Source organism: Schistosoma mansoni, chromosome W (genome assembly GCF_000237925.1).
Source record: "Schistosoma mansoni strain Puerto Rico chromosome W, complete genome".
NCBI classification, from domain to species: domain Eukaryota; kingdom Metazoa; phylum Platyhelminthes; class Trematoda; order Strigeidida; family Schistosomatidae; genus Schistosoma; species Schistosoma mansoni.
Window position 1 is genome coordinate 47,439,704 of NC_031502.1, and position 21,217 is coordinate 47,460,920.

The following is a 21,217-nucleotide window of genomic DNA, read 5'->3' on the forward strand; positions in this document are numbered from 1 at the left end:
TTGATGAAATTTATTAGCTTTCGCCATTCCATCTTTTTTTAATGAACAGGAAGAAAAACGTGAGAGAAAGGGAGTTAAATACAAATTGACCACTAACCACTTACGCTACATACCCGTTTATTTACCCATACACAAAAGATTATTACACGCAATTTTAAAACAGTTGGCGTTTTCCGTATTTCATCTAACAGTTTTGCATTTTCATTAATCTATTTTTGATACTATTTCTGTTTATGTGTGGTGAGAGAGTTTTGCTTTTCTTCTCTTTCGTTTCGATATTAGTCATTTTTGTATTTAGTCGAGATTTAAAATGTGAGCAAGTTTGTTGTTTACTCTAAGGAGGAATATATATATATATATATCATTGTCTAAGATCATGTCGGGAATAAAGTTATCTTCGGTGTTAGCTTGTTCAGTCTCGTATTTTCCCTTGTTTTAACAATATTGATCCCATTCAACTGTTTTTTTCTAAATTGTAGACATAAAAGCCCTGCTGGGCTGGATGGATTATGCATTGATACCACCATATTGTATGCTTCGCAATTAGTACCTCAGTCAGCTGAAAGTATTCTTGTACGCTCAGATGGTTATTGGCGATTGGTACCCCCATTATGTTTAGATCTGCCTAATGAAGTTGATCAATGGCAACCTTTAATTGGTCCACTGACAGAAGTAGTATCTCAGGCTTTTAATCAGATCTCGTCAAAAGGTTCACTTCGTGGACAAAATCCCAGCAGTGTTGGAGTACGACAAATTACTACTCATTGCCATACAAATGTCTCTCAAACAATACCTGATTGGAATCAATCGCCTTTACAAAGAATTTCACCTCAGCAACAACAACAACCACCACCTAAAATTGCGTCAACATCGCGTAAGCCACAACCATTGCATGCGACGAGTCAAACAACAAAAGTCGTCACATCTCAACAAGACATGGTGAATTCTCCTCAATGGGTTTCTGATTCTTGTTCTCCTAGTAATCAAACTAATTCGGAAAATATTTGTTCTAATACTAGTTGTGGACCCGTTGGTGAACTAGTTGATTCTGCTTACTCATCAGCAGCTTCACGACCTTCATCACAACCTGGTATGTCGTTCAAAATTGTTCGATTATATATATATAATTATTACTAATTCTTTTCTGAAGAAATATCTTTCGGCAATGTTATTTTTCAAATTATAATATTTATCTTCATTGTTACAGAAATCAGATAGTTGGATGTAAATAAGTTTGTTGCGGTTGAAGTATGTTCTCGTGTTGTTCAGAAGAACAATGAAAGCTTCACAACTCAACCATCCCGTTCAGAAATCACAATAATTCTAACATCTCATCCCGAACAACAGATGTTCTCCATTTTTTTTATAAACAAGTTTCTTAAGTGTTTCCTAATATCCATAGAATGTACCCTGTAAAAATTTACTTGATTTGAGACTAACAATGAAATTTTTAGTTATTAACATCTAAAGCACGCATTGTAAATTTAAACAAGTTTTCTGTTAAAATGACGCTTCATTTTTCGGATATGATTAATTACCAATAAAAAGTGCGATTCAGAGAAACTCATGACGAAAATCGATATTTTTAGTAATTTATATATACACCTAATTCTGAATATAGTCATTTATGTTTCCTTAGAGTGTCTAAATTGACAAGCATTGTCAAACAGATTTCAGGTGAATGATTTTACATACAATTAGTTAATGACAAAGATACTTGCTTTTGAGAATTCAGTAGAATTTGTTCGTGTAAAAGCTTCAATTGTAGCACCAGTTTTGTTAACCTCATTATTCACTCACTGTTTCAAAACAATACAATTCATTTGCTAATTTAGTACTTACATATTCTCTAAAACCCATTTCTTAACGTGAATTCAGTACATTCCAATATATCGTATTTTACATAGAGTGTATATTTTATTGGACCTGGTAAACTATGTTAAGATTCTATGTTAGTGGAATGAGGTGATGGGGGCTCTTCAGAGGAGATTGTTTCAAAAAAGAAGGAAACAATCACTTCTTTATGTTATCATAATTCATGAAGATATCAAGTAAGCTTTGGACTTTTTCTCAACTGAGTCCACATTGAGTTTCGACCCTTATTTTATTGATAGTGGATTGTTAGGAGAACAAAGTGCTTATATTCAAATATTTGTTAACTATAAATATATGACTTATGAAAAGTGTAAGCTACTGACTTTTTAACTAACACTAATGTCAAGGATTCATGTTTATATGAGTTAGTTCTCTTTCTGTTCAGTATTTTTCACTTTCCGATTGTTTTTAATTCCTGAACAGGTATAAGTGGATTGTGTTGTTTTCGTTCAAGCAATCATGATGACTATAGTGTTATGTAATTGATCATTTTAAAATAGTAAGCGTAGCAAATTAATTCATATTCATGTAATACTACATACATACAGAGAGATGCAATAGCAATGATTAACTTGTGTAACATGTTCAATTTTGTGCTTAAATAATCTCTTATAATTCACTTAAAATTTGGTTACCAATATTGTTTCACTATATAAGATGTATTATTACTAATATGAATATTAGTATTATTATTAAAGATAGCTTTTTTTACTTGTGAAAATTTGTAAATTACTTTATCGTTCCATGGTTTACAGATCACCTAGTATATATATATATAGAGAGAGAGAGAGAGAATTTAGATTACTTTCTGAAATCTAGTTTTGGGACACCCACATTTTTACTTTTTTTTGAAAGGGTGTATATGTATACATATTCATGATACTCGTTCATGTTTTAACACTGGTCGTTGTAGTAATAATAATAATAATAGGTCTCTTTCTTATATAATTTTTATTCTTAGCTCTATTTGTTGAGTTAGATTTTTCTAATTATTATCTGGTTTTCCGGCGATTTTTCTACGGATCCCATCAACGTTACTTAAAAAGTTATTCAAGAAAAAGTGACCTCTGTATTAATGCTGTATTTGTCAATAGTGATAAACTCACTACCTTCAATCTTGAAATCATTTCATGGATTATTTGTTCTACTCTAAGATTGTTATTAGAGCAACATAAAATTGACAGACTTGTTTATCATTTTTGTCGTCAGTTTTACGGGAGTTTTTTGACTTAAATTCATTTACAATGAAAAATTAACTGGCAAAATTATACATTGTGATTTGCGTATGCATTTTATTCCCAGTTTTGTTTTGTTGTATAATTATATCTACGATTGTTGAACTGGTGATTATGCTTCATCTATTTCTGTTTCTTATTGTATTACTCTCATTTTCCTTAGTCTCATGGATTGGAACGCAATCCTCTCCGGATAAGATTAGCACTTCCATTTCACTGCCATCTTCACCATCAATTTCTACTCGTTCTGTTAGTTGTTTTTCAATGGCTGCTATACCAGGTGTAAATATGTGCGTTGTTGATAGCATGTCATCTACATCATCTAGTTTGTCGACTGCATCTACATATACAACAATGATGACAAAATCATTTCTTTCGACATCTGTAAGCTCGAATATAACTAAAGGAGTAATCGCTGAGCAATGCATAGACATCGGGAGTGATAACTCTTACCATACTCCCATGACAACAACAAGTACAACAGTAGTAACCACTTCTTCAAATGGTTTTTCAACTGATGAGATGTCATCTAAAAGTGTTGGTACTAGTGAGTATACTAGTCCATCAACGATTAACCTGGAATCATCATCTAGTGGCTTAACATCATCAACCAGAAGATGCCCAACATCGTCACTGAATATGGGGTTAGATTTTTTGTTGACTGAAGATCAAACAATTACGTCAACTGCTACATGTTCTGATCAAAGAAGTCCACAAATGTCTTCAACAGTTGTTTCTGACGCTGTTCGTTCTCTTCTTACGTCAACGTCTGATACCGTTGGTAGTAGTATATCACCAACTATTTCTACATCAACTACAAACTCAGATGATTTTCCTGTCAATAAAATGAAATGCACTTACAATTCGTGTAGTGAACAGTCTACCTCACCTAAAAGTGAGAATATTTCTTCTAACCGTGAACAACCAAGTGATTGTGGAGATACAATAATTGTTAGTTCGTTTTTAAATAAAGAAGAAAATTGCAAACTTAGTAATCAACTAATAAGTTGTACACCTAAAGTAGAAAATGATGTGAAAATTAGCCTAAATGAAATTAATGATGAAGAAACACCATTAATACTTAATGAAGTGGTTATACCAACTAAACGAATAAAATTAGAATCACCACAAATTAGTCCACAAATATCTCTTCATACATGTGTTGCTGAACAAATTTCAAATCTTCCTGACAAACAAGATGATGACCTTTCTTCAACTAAACAATCCACTGCGAGTTCACTAACAACTACTACACTGAATGATGAGTTATACAAAGTTAAAAATGTTATCTCAGGAAATTCAAATGAAATTGAAAACGGTAGCTATCCTGGATATGTTGGTTTGATTAATAATGATTTTGATGAAGAAAAAGTTTCTATAGAATTGATACACTCTGTATCTTCTAAAATTGATCAGCTAGACTTGTTCCTAGATGAATCATATATTCGTTTTGTAGAACATTTTCCTTGTGTTTAAACAACAATGACATCAACAGAACTTCAACTATATAAGTCATCGATTATTTTCCTATTGGATTTGGTTCTTATTCAATTATCTTCGAAAAGAAATCTGTTTGTTTAATTGAAATTTTTACATGTGACCATTCCTATGTTAATATGTATATATAAATATATTTACTTAATTTATTGTATAGTATGAATTAGGTTATTTCTAATTTATTCAAATGATATATAATGCTCAACATAAAGATTCTTTATCTTAAACTTTCTTCTGATCTTTTACTCCTTTTCATTATACTTAGAAAAAGAATTCATTTTCGTATTTGTTTTTAGGATTAATAAAAGGTACTTATCATTTCATGAGTGTTTTAAATAAATAACATGCATTTTTAACTTTTGTCATATTTATACACTTCATTGTTTTAAATTGGTCATCTTATGTCTCTTCTTTTTATCATAAAATGGTGCAGTTTAAAATTTCTCAATAAAATGTAGAATGTTCTTTAAATATGTCAAATTTCTTCTGTAATCCATAATAAGTTATCGACTAGCTAGTTAGAAGTCTCGTCTAACTTCCTACAGTTCAGTGTTATTTAACCAGAGGTCTTTGGGATCATGAGTGCATTTATGTCTATTTATTAAGGTAGTGACATAAAACTACTTAAATGTTTGCCGCATCATAGTCATATATATATGCACAATGCGGAAGGATGTGGTTTAAATCTCTAGTTTTATATTGAATATATATAAGTAATAGTTTAGAATCTTAGCTACCACATATGTTCTGTTTCTACGGAGTTCGATTCATGTAACTGCTTCATTTATGGATAAATATGCGCAAATAAACCTATGAAGCAGTGTTGCTGTAGTCATAGTCTTATTAAGAGGTTAGCACTGAATTCCTATTCGCTTTGTTAACTATTAAGTAGAATTTCTAAACGTTCTGAAGCATTCCACTGGACATGTCATTGTATTGTATGTCGAAACATCACGGTACTGAGTCACTGTTTTTTGTGTTTCACAACACAAGACAATTCGCTCAAACACCATGGATTAAATTTATAAAGATTTACGAAATGTCAACATGAATGGATACCAATTTAAGACTGTCAGCGTACCTGGAGAAGTATGTAAGTAGGTCAGCACAAAGAGTGATCCGTTTTTACACCCAGAAACTTGTCATATATACCAGTTTAGACACTCGTACATTGTCGAGTGAACTTATTTACTCGGGCAACTATCCTTAGTATGCAGAACCTGATGACTTGTACAAGAAATTTACAAGTGACATGCGCGCACAGAAAGTATATATATATATATATCATATATTGAATTTCATGTATGAATTTAGCTGACCTTTTATGTGGTGAAACTACAAGCCGCATTACGAGCCAGCGGCAAAAGTACGTCTACACTCTGGAAACCTTACCTGAGGATCATATAGCCATGGTCCGTGTGGTTGTCCTCAATCCTAATTTGCCTGTCGTCTACGATCGTCTCAAGGAGGCGATTCTCAGACACTTCCTCCCATCGAGATAGGAACGATTGGGGATATTATTAGCATGTCACCCCCTGGATAATGCTAAACCCAGCCAACACACGCGCCTGCAGTCTTCAGAAGGACCCACGACAGTTGTGGAATTGTGTCTGGAATCATTACCAGCACAAATACAACCTTATTTATTTATTTATTTAAACACATATATATTGGTACAAAAGGGCACCAGATACATATGCGCCACACAAAATAATGAAAGTAGGAAGAGAAGGGATGAAAAGATAAGGCAGACTGAAATGTACAACCAGAAGAGTCTTTCAGTTAAGAAAGTTAGAACCACTCTTTATGAAGAAGGTTACAGCAGGATCGCCACTGGCTTCTATTCTGAGCCATATCTGATAACGTCTCTAGCCACTGTGTTGCACCATCTCTCGGACCCCAGTCAGGGAGTCGTGAAGGACCAACAGAAGCTAGCCCTTTGCAGCTTCCTTTCACACCACGACACCATGTCATACACTGACCTCCTCTCCGCTTTTTCCAACCAGTCCCAGAGTCGGCAAATAATGCACGACGTGGAAGTCTCTGGGACGACATTCGTAAAACATGTCCAAGCCACCGAAGTCGGTGTTTCAAGATGGTGACACCGATTGAATTATCGTCTCTGCGCCCGAACACACGATGCCGAACCTCTGCATTACTAACATGGTGTTGCCACTGAATGTCAGCAATCCTTCGGAGACAACGATGATCGAACACAGAGAGACATCTAACATCCTCAACTCGGAGAGGCCAGGTTTCACAAGCAAAGAGCAAAACTGCTCTCACCGACCTTTTACAGCCAGACTAACATCACGAAGGCGCCAAAGATGGCCTAGATTGGCATAAGCCGCTCTGGCTTTCATTATACGTGCATCAATCTCATCACTCACGCCACCACCAGCGCTTATATAGCTACCTAGGTACACGAACTTCTCAACTACTTCGATCTCCTCACCATCCAGGGTGAGTACAGGATGAGAATCCTGCCAGTCTTGTAGGAGTACTTTGCACTTGGAGGGTGCATAGCACATACCGTACCTGCGGACACTGATCGCCAACTGATTAAGTGCAGATTGCATGCCTTGGGCATCATCGCACAGTAAGACAATATCACCCGCATACTCGAGGTCAAGAAGTCGTTCTCCAGGCAACATATCCACACCGCCATTACTTACATCCATCAGAGCTGTTTCCAGGACGTCATCGATGGCAGTTGAAGAGGAATGGTGAGATCGGGCAACCCTGCCTAACCCCACTGCTCAAATGGAACAAGGGAGAAAGGTGGTTGTATGCCCTCACTCTACCTGAGGTGTTCGTATACAGGGCCTTTAAGATGTTAATAAACTTCTCAGGCACACCCTTCTTCAATAGACAATCCCAGAGAACAGTCCTGTCCAACGAATCGAAGGCAGCCCTGATATCAAGAAACACTACGATTGTTGGCCTGCGATAAGTATGACGGTGTTCTAACATTTGGCGGAGGGTGAAGATGTGATCAATGCATCCTCGACCAGAACGAAAACCAGCCTGCTCCTTGCGAGTCAATCGTTCTCGGGTTTTAAACAACCTACGAAGAATGATAGAAGCCAATAGTTTGGACCCAATCAGAAGTAGACTTATCCCCTGATAGTTATTACAGGAACAACGTGAACCCTTTTTAAAGATAGGGACGACTATTGACTCATTCCATGATGTTGGAACACTTTCTTGCTCTCAAACCTTTCCAAACAACACAGTCAATTCCTTAGTCAGAAAGTCACCACCATCTTTAAAAAGAGCCGGAGGTAAGTCATCTGGGCCCGGTGATTTGTAGCGCTTCAGGAGTTGGAGTTCCTTGCGGACTTCCGCCTCGTTTGGTGGATCAGTCGTCACCGGCCATGGGGGCAGGACAAACTGGTTGATGTTGCTGGAGCGGCAGGCCAGTTGAACTGCCCTTCGAAAAATTCCGCCCATCGTCCAAGACGTCGACAGATGTTAGTGATTGGCATCCCGTCATCCTCGTAGATTGTTTCACTCACACCAGACTTCTTGCTGCCAGTGGCTCGGATGAGTTGGAAGAGCTTCTGGCAGTTACCAGATGCAGCTGCTGCTTCCATCCCATTAGCACGCTCCGACCACCAGGCTTCTCGGTCCTTACGCAAGCTTTGCCCGATTTCATTACGTAACAGCCTTCGTTTGTGGTCAAACTCACGGTCACCTGGAGTAGACCGACGGGCTTCGATCAGTTGTAAGGAGCCAGAAGAAACCCAGTGCTTATAAGCGGGACGTTTCGTGAAGCCGCAAGCGACTTTACTCGCCATTTTCATGGCGTCATGAAGTTGCAACCAATGCTCATCCATACTTTTCGGTGGGATGGTAGCTAGCCTAGAGACTAACTCCGCTCGATACTTACTTGCAACAGATGTTGCAGCCAGTTTACTAACATCGATCCGTTGGTGGTGGTCAATCCTTCGGCCACTGAAAAGTAAGGTGAGATTGGCGCAGACCAGGGCATGATCAGACTCCAGATAGGTACTCCAAAAGGAGCGGCAGTCTTGTACACAACCACGCCAACGGTAGCTGATCGCGATGTGATCAATCTGAGTCTAGGCTTGAGATGCAGAGGGAGGACGCCAGGTGGCACACCGGCGATGACTGCCGGAAGTTACTGCTAACCAGAAACAGGTTGTAGTCTATGCACAGTTGCAGCAAACGGTCCCCGTTATCTGTCCTGCGACCAACAAGTCCCCATCGGCCACCTAAAGGACTCTCTTCTGTGCCTAGACGCCCGACCTGTGCATTCAAGTCTCCGGCTAATACTACAATATCTGTCGAACGCGCTTTCTGGAGAAGAACTGGTAACTGATGGTAGAACTCATCCTTGATTGCATCCGGGCTACAATCTGTTGGGGCATAGGCGGAGATGACGAAAAGACACCGTTTCTCACGCCGGTTTCTTCTCACTTTGGTGGAACTTTCTAATCTAACAGCACATAACCGACTGTTAATGGGGATCCAATCAATTAGTGCTGCCTCAGCCCTAGCGCTTAGTGCAACACCAACGCCTGCAAGACCAGACGAAGATGCCACAGGGTCCCCGGATAAGCGCACGTGAAACAAGCTTTTCGAAGTGACAGATGGAGAGCGAATTTGTAGTAGTTCACTAGAGTCTTGAATACGGGTCTCGGATAGACAACAAACATCAAGAATTTCTAAAGATATAGCCAGCCCCATCTGTTGTCCGATCTGCATTAGTGTGCGAACGTTGAAGGAAGCCAGCTTGAACGGCGTACGTGGTTTCAGAAAGACTGCTTCAGTATTCGTAATCGGTGGAAGCATTCGCTTTCAACCAGACAGTGACTGGAGATCGTTTAGATAGGACAGAGTTTCCACGATGGGCGAGCTACTGCATAAGTTGGAAAGGAAGGATACACAATTTGAGACTAAAGGGAGTGAAAAAGCGACGTAGTAAATAATAGTAATAATAATAATAATGGTAATAATAATAATAATAGTGTAACTTGTCTTGCTTCTAGTGTGAGCGAGAATAGTATCGTCAATAGAATTCATCATTTCATTTATTTGTGTGTGGGCTGTGATACTGCCCGGGTGCCCAAACCGAAGCAGGTGGTATTCTTAGGAGGCCACACCCCGAGCCTTTAACCTAAAGGTCTAACCCACAAGGCAGTGGAGCATCGTAAGGAGATGCAGTCCCATGGTAGCCGTTGACCAGCAGCAGGTTCATTCGCCATTCGTTCCATCAGGATACTGGAGCCCATGTGCACCATTGGTTTGGAATCAGGGTTTTCCAACTCTCCTAGGTGAACCCTCCGTGTCCACCAACCCGGTTAAAGCGCCGGACATTCGCTTTTCGTCCTCTCACTTTCGTAAACAACAGTAATGCCACGAGAAGGCAGTGAGTAGGACTTCCCTGGCAGAGGCTATATATTCGCTGGCCGTGTGAGAGCATTTCGAGAGGGAGAGTGGTCTCTCCCCACTCTCGGCCGTACCAGGGCATCGCTGGAGGATACACCACTTAACCAGGTTGCTCTCATAGCAGGCAAAATATTAGCGACGACCAGCACTCAAGACAATTATATAGTTGCCTCAACGCCACACTCGAACGTGGATCTCTACGCTAGTCACTTTTCGGCCGAAGGTGATAGGTGTGTCTGTATTCATAAGTCTCAATTTTCGAGACTGTTCCATTATCTCAGGACCCCGCGAAACAGGCTACGGTCACGTAAAGCTGTAACTACTTTCCATAAGCTGGCACATTCGAAGCTGGCTTCGGAAGCGAGTACTGGTTTATGCTCGTTCCACCGAATTTCCGGGCCCGATGCCAATCGTTGTCAAGCCCCCTGTTCATACAAACGGGAAACTTCCGTTGCGGCGGATAGATGCGGCAACACTCGCCAGTCCCTCACATCAGGTTGGTTGCTTATTTCAGGTCCACATTTTGTTTCAGAATTCCCCCAATTAACTAAACATCTCTAGGACATCTCATCGATGACCAATTGTGTGGCACACCACATAGTTACCGGCGGACCCCCAGTCACGGCAAAACCTTGTGGACTGGCACTGGACAAATTATCTTTCGCCTGACAATTTACTAGCTATTGGTATTATTCGTCCTTCTTACAGTTCCTGGACCTCCACATGTTTCGCAAAAAGGACGGCGTTAGTTGGAGACCATGCGGCGACTGCCAAGCATTAAACGTGGCTACACCTTTTTATAGCCACCCCATCCCCCACCCACATGACATCATGGAACCACTCAGGGGCACGACTATTTTTTCTAAGATTTATCTGGTACGAGCATATCATCAGATCAGAAATCGTGAAAACCGTTACCATAACTCTGTTTGGTCTATTTGAGTTCCTACGAATTCCATTTCGATTGCGGAATGCTGTCCAAACTTTCAAAAGGTTTATATGATGGAGTACACCGTACTATCCACACTCAAAAACTGAAGGCATTTTTCTGTTTGATTAACTTCTAACGTCGTTTCTTTTCGCACGCGGCACGGTACCAATTCAAGACAACTCTCAACAACAGGTTACAAGACTTATAACATCTACTGAAAAAATAAGGAAACACTATGGGGGACAGTTGAAAAGGGATCAGACAGGCACTGTAGCGGTAAATAAGTCCCTACATTCAGTAGCTCTGTAAGTCTTGAAAATTTTATACAGACGACGTTAGTTTTAATGGACTTACCCAAGTGAAGGCGCTCGGTCACGTATCCGCACCAGATCACGTGTTGGAATGACGTGTTCAACATCTCCTACGACCGCTAGCCAGTTTAGATCAATCCCTTCTCGATATATTGGCAACCTAACAAATATGTCTTTGAACCTCCTAAATTGTGACTTTTGATTTCACTGGGTGGACACGATTCAATTATAGATGTCTCTGGTTTAATGTTGTCAAACTACAAACACTTGTGGCATCGTCAGAACTAGCTTCGTGTTAGGAGGTTCTGGCCCTCAGGATGCATCATAAGAAATGGCTCTTCATCGAAATACTGGAAAAGATTTAAGAAGGGAAGAACAAGAAGACAGTCATTAACAACGGCCGAACAATAACAGAGAAACTCAAGTCTCAAGCTGAATATACAGAATCAAGCAAGCAATTGAATAAGGGCATAAGAGCTGACAAGCAGAAATATGTGGAAGACCTAGTAAAGACAGCGGAAAAGACTGAAACAGAAGGAAATATGGAACAACTATATGACAACACGAAGAAACTAGCAGGGAAATATAGTGAACCAGACAGACCGATCAAAGACAATAACTGAAATTCAAGAAGAGAAGAGCATATGGGAAGAAAACTTCGAGGAACTATTGAATAGACCAGCACAACTGAATCCACCAAAAATCGAGGCAGCACCTACAGACCTTCCTATAGATGTCACTCCACTAACGTACGAAGAAATCAGGATGGTTACCAGACAAATCAGGAGTGGGAAAGCAGCTGGACCTGACGATGTACCAGACAAAGCATTGCCACTCAACAACTTGATTTGACGAATAACCTTAGAAATGGTTTTGAAATGCGTTTTGACTGCTATAGATGAGGCTCTTGTGAGAAAACTAACAATAACAAAAAATATACGGGTATCACGGGGGTTGACCTGCAATGCATACCTCTAAAAAACGATAAGGTAACACATTCGATTACAACTGAATGCTCATATTTTTGTCAATATTAAGCTGCTTCACTTTTTCATATCGAGGCATTCAGACTTCAAAAACCATTTTTCTGTTTATTTAACAAGTACATTATAGTTAATAAGAAAAATAACGAAATCGTTAAGCGCGTAGGTCGAAAGAATTGGTCTACGATCGAAGGTCAGTTTCAGTGCGACTGACCAGATAACAGTTTACTCGTGTAATTTACACATAGAGTCGATAAACTCTGAAAATGATATGGTAAAATAATGATCGGACATTCGAATCAGGTTTTCAGCTTTGTCCTAATTCTGAAGAACGTTCACTTTCCACCCCAGGGTGGAAATAAAGGAGCTCCTTTATTCTTACGTTAGATGTCAAGTAGGATCGGTCACAAACGTGTAGCAAAGCTATATACAAAAGGGCTCCTGGCTTCGAGGTTTACAATGTGGCTAATGTCCTGAGTTTTGTGTTAAACATAGAATTGTCTTACAATACCGTTTGAATATTCTCTTGGAACTCACGTTAGTTATCTCTGCCACGCTCCTAGTTTTAATTTTAGCTGATGGGGAATAAAGAGAAATATTAACTCTGGTGTTCGACCTCTTTTAATCGGTCTAACATTCTAATATTAAAAAAGCTATTACAACTTTTTAAAATCCAGATTTGCACCTGTTGACGCCTCTTTGCAAAGGTTGGTAATTAAGTATCCCTGTGGTTGTGAATTTTGTTTATTCTTAAATTTATCATTTTTATGGCGAGCAACACGGAAGCGCTCTCTAACCAAGTTCAAACCATACAAAAACATTGTATGGTGTTCTTGCCCCCAAATGTCCTGGTACGGCCCAGAGTGGAGAGCTACCTCTCCCTCACGAAATGCTCTCACGTGGCCGCGCGTATACAGCAATTACCGGGGAAGTCTTACTCACTGCGTTCTCGCGGCTGGGGTGCTGTTTACGAAATTGAGAGGACGAAAAGCGAATGTCCGGCGCCTTAACCGGGATGGTGGACACGGAGGGTTCACCTAAGGGAGTTGGAAAACCCTGATTCCAAACCAATGGTGCACATGGGCTCCAGTATCCTGAAGGAACAAAAGACGCATGAAACAGTCGTTGGTCACCAGTTGCTATGGGACTGCGTCTCTCGACGTCGTTCCACTGCCCTGTGTATCAGACCTTTAGGTCGAGTGCTCCGAGTGTGGCTCCCTAGGACAACCATCTGCATCTGTTTGTGCACCCGGGCAGTACCATAGCTAATGGTGCACACCTAACGAACATTTAGTATCTTTCGTAGACCATTGTTTGTAATTACTTGTACTTTTTTGATGATGGTTGTAGTAGTTCTCCAAATTTCAGTTCCGTGCAGTAGAACTGTCTTGACATTCGTATTGAGGATTCTGGCTTTGGTGTTGGATGACAGTTGTTTTGAGTCTCATATATTCTTCAACTGTAGGAATGCTGCCCTTTCTTTGCCAGTCCTTAATTTTACATCTGTATCAAATCCTCCTTGTTCATCGATGATGCTGCTCGGATACGTGAAAGTTTACATCTCTTCCAGAGTTTCTTCATCAATTGTTATTGGGTTGGTGTTCCCTGTGTTGTATTTCAGGATTTTGCTTTTTCTCTTGTGTATGTTGAGGCCTACTGTTGCAGCGGCTGCTGCTTGTATGAAAAAGTTCGAGAGATTATTCTGTCTCAGAAACGAAATTAAGCAGAATCGTCCAGTCCAACTATTCCTCGTCAATTTTATCATCAACCACATTCTGAAGGCTGCTCTGATGGAAGTAAGTACTCGTGGTGTGTGTCTGCTACTTGAAAGACTCTTCTATCCTGAGTATAGTGACGATATTGCTGGTAATGATGTAAGTAGTGAGATCAGTCTGCGTAATGCGGAACCCAGAGAAGCTTGCTCCAATTCAGACTTTATTTAGTGCTATCGCGATGTTAGTTTGGTTGTAAGAGTTTGGGTCTACAACGCGTCGGTGGAAGTAGTTTTACTCTATAGTTTTGAAACTCGATCTCTATGATACTAGGGTATGTAAAAAGCTACGTAGGACTAGCATATGTTAGTCCATTAAGACTAGGGCCCGAGATATGGTGCAACTCAGTGACTTGCCCGACCGTTGCTGCTACCTTGACGTGGTGGTCGGGCTTGCCTATCGTGATGACCCAATCGGGCTATGCTGGCTGGAACAATCGTTCCTCAAGGTCCTACCATGCCAGACAGGTCGGTTGAAGAGCGGTAAGACTAAAAGCAGCAATCCCAAGGTCCGAAGGCGAAGTCGTACTGCTGACTGTACAGAGGTGTGACAGTAGTAAGGTGTTTCCTTCAGACAACCAGCATGACAGCGATGCTGCCTTCCCACAAGGAGGGGTGGGGTTAGAAAAGGTCGACCCTAAAAATGCACACCCCGCCTTATCCCACGGATTTCCGTCTCCGGCGGTAAGGTCCTTTGAAGAACGAAGCTAACACGTCGAAAATCCCCCACAAAAAGGCCGTGCGTGACCGGCCTTAAGCAGTTGTCCCTTGGGCACTGCGGTCACGCTCCCAGGTCGTTATGACCAACACTAATCCAACTTCTTTTTCAGGTCCCTCAAGAAATACCCTTCCACGGTGTGGGCAGCCGGGAAGTGATACTAGCCCTCATACCCATAACTGCACACGAGACCAAGTTGGTCACTTTCAAATCCTTCCTACACCCAATAACACTCTTATCTCCACGACTAACCCTCCCCACATCCTTTTATCACCTCGCACCGCTAGGGCAAACGATTCGAGTACACGGAACGTTATTCCTGGTCTCCTGAAACCACGCTCTAAACTACATATAGGAACTTTTAATGTCCGAACATTGTGCCAAATAGGACAACAGGCTTGTTTAGTTAGGACTTTAGAATCTTACACCATCGATGTGTGCTACGTCTCCGAAACGCGCATACAAGATCCGAGTAGTGTCATTCATTTGACCGCACCTAATTAAAATAAAGATTCATCTCGATACACGCTTCGTGTATCTGGAAGCCCTGATGCTGCTTCCCGTAGCCTCGCTGGAGTAGGTATAGCATTAAGTCCTGGGGCAGAACTAGCTCTTTTAGACTGGATCCCAGTAGGCAGTCGTCTATGCGCTGTCCGACTAAACGGATCAGTAAGGACCCGGAAAGATAGGGAAACTCGTCGTTGCCTCTTCGTCGTCTCTGCCTACTCTCCCACTGACTGCAGCTCAGACGATATAAAAGATGAGTTCTACAGGAAACTTTCTGACCTTCTCCGAAAAGCTAGGCGTTCTGATGTAGTAATAGTAGCAGGTGACTTTAATGCTCAAGTAGGTAAACTAAGTGAAAGGGAAAGATACCTGGGTGGATCTTATGGTGTCATGGCTAAAAGAACAGATAATGGCGACCGTTTGTTGCATCTATGCTCAGATAACCGCCTATTTCTTGCAAATACTAACTTTAAGCACAAGGAAAAATATCTTTTGACATGGCGACCCCCGAATTCGTCCCAATGTTGGACCAAATTAGATCACATCGCTATCAGCCACCGATGGAGGAGCTCGATAGAAGACTGTCGCTCATTCTGGAGCACATGTTTAGATTCAGATCATGCTCTAGTGCGAGCACGTATCTGTCTGCGTCTTACTGGACGTAGGAACGACACTGCAGGGAAGCCTCTAAGGGTTCTACTTAATGATAGGCCAGCTAAGAATATATTTCAGGAGCAACTAGAAAAACAGTTAGGCAGCCATGTAAGTTATGCCCACCCCGAGGCAGCGTGGAATGACATCCGAAAAGCTGTGGAATCAGCAGTGATATCCGCTAGTAAGGTAAACCATAAGGTTAGGGAGAAACAAAGGATCTCGGCAGCATCTACCGCACTGATAGATGCTCGAAAACTCATTCCACCTGGCTCTGAACATAACGAAGAGCGGAGTCAACTTAAGCGCAGGCTAATAAGAAGCCTACGTAATGATCGTGAACAGTGGTGGGTAGCGAAAGCAAGAGAGATGGAAAAGGCAGCGGCAATAGGTAACAGTAGGCAGCTATTCAGACTCGTTAAAGAAACCGGTATTAGGAACCCAAGTATCAGTGAAACCATCTCAGATAAAGATGGGCATATCATTCATTCTCAATCCAGGTGATTGGTTCGATGGGCAGAACACTTTAGGGATCAGTTCAACTGGCCTTCAGCCACACTTCAATCACCCACGATCCCCAGTCGTCCTGAATGGCAAATTGATGTAAGTCCTACAACCCTCTGCGAGGTTGAAAAAGCTATAGGAAATCTAAAGCGAGGGAGAGCAGCAGGCCCTGACAGGTTGTCCCCTGAAATTTTTAAGGATGGTGGTCCAGTACTAGCAGTGAGATTGACTGAGGTCTTAGGTAGAATCTAGGAACTGGACGTAATTCCATCTGACTGGTCCCAATCGCTGATTGTGCCAGTCTATAAGAAAGGACAAAAGTCCTCCTGTGACAATCACAGAGGGATCAGTTTGACTAATATAGTGTCTAAAATATTAGCTTCAATAATACTTGGACGCCTAACCAAAGCTCGTGAAGAACAGACTAGAGAAAACCAGGCTGGTTTTCGACCTGGACCTGGTTGCATAGACCAGATATTCACCCTACGTCAGGTCCTAGAACATAGACATACATTCAGACGTCCCACAATAGTAGTATTTCTTGACCTTAAGGCGGCATTTGACTCCGTTGATCGTGAGGTTCTATGACAGTGTTTGTCAGTGAAAGGAGTACCAAAGAAGTACATTAACCTCATAAAGGCTCTCTACTCGAACACTACTGGTCGAGTTAGAGCCTATGGCGAACTGTCATCAGAACTGATTACCTCAAGTGGTGTTCGTCAGGGCTGTCCACTCTCCCCATTCTTGTTTAACTTTGTCATTGACATACTTTTAGAGATAGCACTTTCATCAGCCAAACCTCCAGGAGTTGAACTTTTACCGGGAGATTCACTTGTTGACTTAGAATACGCCGACGACATAGTTTTACTTGGTGAGGACGCTGGCAACATGCAGAGTCTTCTGACCACTATAAGCAACTATGCAGGCATGTTCGGGATGCGATTCTCTCCCTCGAAGTGCAAAATGTTACTTCAGGATTGGGTTGCATCGACACCTGAACTAATGATAGGGAGTGAAGAAGTTGAGCGTGTTGACTGCTTCACTTATCTTGGTAGTCTCATCAGCCCTTGGTGCCTGGTCCTACGTTGTAGCTGACTGACTGATCAGCCCTTGTGGTCTGGTGTGTGACGATATCTCAGCACGGATACAGAAGGCACGTCTAGCTTTCGCCAACTTGCGTCATTTATGGCGTAGGCGAGATATCCGTCTAGCAACCAAAGGACGGGTTTACTGTGCAGCAGTTCGCTCCGTCCTACTCTATGGCAGTGAAACATGGCCAATAAGAGTAGAGGATATTCGTAGGCTACTAGTGTTCGATCACAGGTGTCTTCGAAGCATTGCTCGTATATCCTGGGACCACCGGGTAAGTAATGCAGTTGTTAGGAAACGAGTACTAGGTAGGGATGGCAAATCGATTGATGAAGTAGTGAAACTTCATCAGTTGAGATGGCTGGGACATGTGTTACGTATGCCCGACCACCGACTGCCCCGACGTGCAATGTTTCATGGTGTAGGAGTAGGTTGGAAGAAAGCTAGGGGCGGCCAGACCAAAACGTGGCACAAATGAATGAAGTCACTGACAATTGGACTGAGCCATGTTGGTAGGTGTAGACTACCTGGTTGGGATTCGCGAGATGATAGCTACCGATGGTTAGAGACCTTGAATGACATGGCTCAAAATCGTTTGCAATGGCGTAGGTGTATCCACTCTTTGTGTTCTACCAACTTCTAATCTTCTGAATTCTTCATATCCGTATCCTTTTTCTCTTTCCAAATTTATTTCACTGTACTATACTCCTTCAATAATTTCTTCAAACCCTAATTTTTTGGATTTCTGATTATACTCCTACTACTTCTACCACTATGGGATTTGAATCGACAACTGCATCTCTGTGCTAATGTGGTATGGCAACTCGAACTGATGTACGTACGTACGAAGTTCTACGTTGTGACTGACTGACTCAGTGACTTGAGACGTCAGAAATGGTTCAGAATCGAAGCCAATAACTAACCTGTCAGACCGGCTTTACATGTAGGATATACCCAATATACAATAATACGGTGTTTTATCATCATGACCGTTATCAAACATTTTCTTAGTGTATTGGGTTTTTTACTGAAGACAACTGTGACTCACTTTACAGATTGTATAGGTAGTGTGAATCGTTAGCTCATAAATTCTTGTCAGAGTATTAACGTAGCGATGTATGATTACTTTCCGTTTGCTAATCAATTGTAAATATATGTCCGGTATTATGTTAAACCCTTTCATCTAATTTAGAATTTTTGAGGGTAAATTGGAACTATTCCATACTTGACATAACAGTGTAATAGGCTGGGTAAAGGAGAAGTATGAGACAAAATATTAGTAAACTGAAGAATGTGCCCTAGTGATATCAGTTTATACTTGTCCTCAAATACATCAACTAACTTATCTTTGCATTAGGAAATGGTTTACTACTTGTGTCTTGAACAAATTATATATTACAACTTTGTCATTATCATTCATTTGATATAACTTTGTTCCGCTGTTGCAAGAGTATTTATGAATTTGGGTTTGCACAAAAAGCTATGAAGATAAAATGTTGTCGCTTAGAAACGATCTACAATCTTCATATTCATTAACAAAGAAGTTCTTCATTTCGCGAAAAATGATATTAGCGCGCTCGTACGTATGTACTCATATTCCTTAAAACCTCCAGTTTACATAAGATATCTATAGAACTGGCCACCAATAGACTTCATTTTCTTTCTGTATCATAAATATGCAAATAGTAAAATCTCATTTGAATTTGGTCTTTTGTAGATAATCTTGAGATGGACAATTTAATAGCAGATGTATCAGACATTGACTTTATTATTGAGAGCCAACTAGAAAATCAAATTGGATTAGGATGTCTGCCTTTTTCAAATATGAACAGTTATTTAGATTTTATTTAATACGGTTTCTTTAGAGTCCGGTGCTGGCGTTTGTCGTTTTTTTATTACTAATCAATGTCCCCTTAATAATTTATGTCCTTTGAGACATATCAAAGCTGACAGAACAGTTGTATGCAAACATTGGCTTCGCGGATTGTGCAAAAAAGGCGATGACTGCGAGTTCCTACACGAATATGATATGACTAAAATGCCAGAATGTTACTTTTTTTCGAAATTTGGTAAGTTGAGCTTCAGATTATTTCTTATTAGTGGTATATAGGAGAGTGTATGAACAAAGAATGTCCATTTCTTCATATTGACCCCGCTTCTAAAGTACAGGATTGCCCCTGGTATGATAGAGGGTTTTGCAGAAACGGTAATAAGATCCTTACTTCTAGAAATATGTCTAGGTCCTTTGTGCCGGAATCGACATGTTAGACGAGTAGCGTGCAAAAACTACATAAATGGTTTTTGTCCCAAAGGACGTGAATGTAAATATGCGCAGTGAGTAAACCTCTATTTCTAAACTTTGTAGCCCTATATGGTGGCCCCTTCCAGGAAGTGATCAAGATACACAGAAAAGCCGCTGGATATGTCACTACTGCAGTAAGTTTCCTCTATATCGTATACTGTATATTAGTTTCTGTCTTTCGACTTTAAAATGTACTATATTCTGCATTTTAGATGAACGTGGACACAAAATACAATTTTGCCTCAAACTATCACCTGAAGAACGTCTTCGACTACAGGAGCAGCAGCGAATGCAGAATATTAGCACTGGCGGCGCAGCGTTACCTCAACAAGGTGTTAATCCCGGGTCTCGTTTTGTTTCAGAACGTCTCAAGTTCGGCGGTCTTATGGGGACCTCACAGGCAGCTCCTACTGGACCTCGACAAGGCCCACAAAAACCACTTGACGAAGTGACGTGTTTCAAATGTGGAGAGAAAGGACATTATGCGAACCGATGCAACAAAGGCTACTTAGCATTTCTCAGTAAGGTTTCACTACAACCTCATGAAATGGAGAGTGCTCGTGGCTGATGCAAATATGGAACTGGAAACCGGTGTATTATAACCTGTACAGCTCTTATCTACATGTTTTATTATTTTCTAATGAATGAAGCTAAATTTCTATAAACCAAGTTCTAGCTTTTGACTGTACTAGCCTCTTAAAAAATGAATAGGTAGCGACTTCTCAGAAGTAAAAAGCCGTAATTATCGGTACTTGTCAGTAAAGTGTATCTGAAGTTTTGAAAACTAACTTCCTCTAAGAATCCCCATAAAAGAATTTCTGTCCGAAAGTTCTAAACGCTTGTTTGCCAGTCATCTTCCACGTAGCTCAAATGACCTTCACTTCCAGTCCATATGGTAGTTTGGAGTTTAAGTTGGTCATTATTCCCGGTTATGAAAAAACCTTTTATTGTTACAACTTCGAATGAAACATTTGTTTTCCGAACGTCTAACCACACACGAGCCGAAAGAAATCCTTAGACATTCAGTTCATACAGAGTTTAAGCATTAAATTAGTTCCCGCTAAATTTTTAGATATCTTTGCCAATGCACGATATTAACTTTCTTTATTTATCAAACTGACTATTAATTCTACATATTGGTAGGTTTGGTCAATTAGAAACCATTATATTTGTGGTCAGTTAATGACATGGTACCACGGTATTGTAGACTACTGAATAGAACTGGCATGTCGAACCATAACGAATCTCCATTTGGGGTCCTGGAGATGATACAACTTGATGGCTTAAGATGTTATCAAATATAGCTCAAAATAGAATCCACCGACGATTACACTGTAGTTTCGTGTCACTTCATAAGTTAAGTGAACTCGACTGGATGGTTTCTTTTTTGGATGTATTAAAAATTGAACTATATCTTACTACATACTA

At 40.6% G+C, this 21,217-nt stretch overlaps 2 protein-coding genes across 2 annotated transcripts in view; both read left to right on the forward strand.

Annotated features, from left to right (window-relative positions):
* Positions 1 to 4,586, forward strand: part of Smp_142320 (hypothetical protein) — a gene marked incomplete at both ends in the record, with an annotated part of 44,643 nt that extends 40,057 nt beyond the window's left edge. Inside the window, 2 exons of the mRNA XM_018789933.1 lie at positions 480 to 1,090; positions 3,274 to 4,586. Coding sequence (XP_018655326.1) covers positions 480 to 1,090; positions 3,274 to 4,586 — 1,924 coding nt within the window. The remainder of the gene's footprint in view (positions 1 to 479; positions 1,091 to 3,273) is intronic.
* A 14,629-nt stretch (positions 4,587 to 19,215) lies between these two features.
* Positions 19,216 to 20,370, forward strand: Smp_037380 (hypothetical protein; the record flags this gene model as incomplete). Its single annotated transcript, XM_018789934.1, has 6 exons — positions 19,216 to 19,318; positions 19,353 to 19,556; positions 19,598 to 19,693; positions 19,728 to 19,821; positions 19,853 to 19,923; positions 20,002 to 20,370. The coding sequence occupies 6 exons, from the start codon at positions 19,216 to 19,218 to the stop codon at positions 20,355 to 20,357; spliced, it is 924 nt and encodes a 307-aa protein (XP_018655327.1). The 3' UTR covers positions 20,358 to 20,370.
* Positions 20,371 to 21,217: the final 847 nt, after the last annotated feature.